This window comes from Colobus angolensis, unplaced genomic scaffold, assembly GCF_000951035.1.
Source record: "Colobus angolensis palliatus isolate OR3802 unplaced genomic scaffold, Cang.pa_1.0 Scaffold120, whole genome shotgun sequence".
Taxonomy (NCBI): Eukaryota; Metazoa; Chordata; class Mammalia; order Primates; family Cercopithecidae; genus Colobus; species Colobus angolensis.
In genome coordinates, this window is record NW_012113142.1 from 1,544,052 (window position 1) to 1,545,640 (window position 1,589).

At 53.9% G+C, this 1,589-nt stretch overlaps 1 protein-coding gene across 1 annotated transcript in view; it reads left to right on the forward strand.

The window, feature by feature from the left end:
- Positions 1-1,589, forward strand: part of SSC4D (scavenger receptor cysteine rich family, 4 domains) — a 23,266-nt gene that overhangs the window by 19,033 nt on the left and 2,644 nt on the right. Inside the window, exon 8 of the mRNA XM_011930813.1 lies at positions 1,179-1,256. Coding sequence (XP_011786203.1) covers positions 1,179-1,256 — 78 coding nt within the window. The remainder of the gene's footprint in view (positions 1-1,178; positions 1,257-1,589) is intronic.

Here is a 1,589-nt window from a genome sequence, read left to right on the forward strand (position 1 = left end):
GAACGGAGAGCCTGCTGCAGTGGAAAATGGGGCGGGGCCTGGGGAGGGCCGCGTGGTGCAGCGGTGCGGGGCGGTGTCCGAAGGTCAGGGCTAAGGCCGATCCCTGTTCGAGAAAGGCATCAAGTCCGTAAAGGTCGGGGCTGTTTGCTCCCGGCTAAACCTAGACCCAGCAAAACTATTAAGCAGAGAGTGGATCACCCTTACCAGAGCTAGCGTGTGACCTTTGGGCGGAATCAATGGAAAGGGGTGTTTGCAGTTTGGCAGAACATTGTGAAATTCATTGATTGTTGTGGGAATTAATGTCTTCGCCCTCATTTGGTGCCCCAGGGCTAGTAGGCCCTACTTCCCATAGTTTTGGCCACAAAAGGTTCTGCTTTGGGGCCAAGGTTTGGAGAGGCACAACCCTTATTTCTTTTTTTTCCTTTTGAGACAGAGTCTTGCTCTGTCACCCAGACTGGGGTGCAGTGGCACGATCATAGTTCACTGCAGCCTTAAACTCCTGGGCTCACGCAGTCCTGCCCTGCTCAACCTCCAGAGTAGCTGGGACTACAAGGGGCATGCCACCGTGCCTGGGTAATTTTTGTATTTTTTATAGAGATGAGGTCTCGCTGTTTTGCCCAGGCTACTCTTGAACTCCTGGTCTCAAGCGATCCTCTCACCTTGAGTTTTTTTTTTTTTCCGGAGACGGAGTCTCAGTCTGTCACCCAGGCTGAAGTGCAGTGGCTCACTGCAACCTCCATCTCCCAGGTTCAAGCGATTCTCCTGCCTCAGCCTCCCGAGTAGCTGGGACTGCAGGCGCATGCCACCATGTCTGGCTAATTTTTGTAGTTTTAATAGAGACAGGGTTTCACCATGTAGGCCAGGCTGGTCTACGAACTCCTGACCTCAGGTGATCCACCTGCCTCAGCCTCCCAAAGTGCTGGGATTACAAGCGTGAGCCACCATGCCCAGCCTTACCTTGACCTCTTAAAGTGCTGGGATTACAGGTGTGAGCCACTGCCCCCACCCAGTGACACAACCCCCATTTCTGATCAAGGGGAGCAGTTCTTCAGGAACCTGTGAAGTCCTTTTTGTCCCTAGGACAGGCTTTCCTGGGGCGAGCACGAGGGGACCTGGCCCTAAGGAACATGCTCCCCATTGTGACAGCCACCTCTTTATCTCTGTCCTTCCTGAACCAGGCCCAGAGGAGCTGGGACTGCAAGTCCAGCAGGACGGTTCTGAGACCACGCGGGTGCCCACTCCTCGGCCCAGAGACGGTAGGTGCCCATAATCCCCTGAAAGTGGGTGGAGGCATGAGGGTCTGAAGGACATGGATTGGGGGAGGTCACAGCCTAAGTTATAAAGTTCAGCAGATTAACACTGGGACCTGGAAGTCTTGTCCTTTTGGTTGGTCTCAGGCCTCCTTTGTGGGAATATGGTATCCAGAAAGAAGGAGGTGAGCTTTAAACTAGAGAAATCTGGAGATTTCTAGAGGTGAGATCAGAATGAGGGGATAGGCCGGGCGCGGTGGCTCAAGCCTGTAATCCCAGCACTTTGGGAGGCTGAGACGGGCGGATCATGAGGTCAGGAGATCGAGACCATCCTGGCTA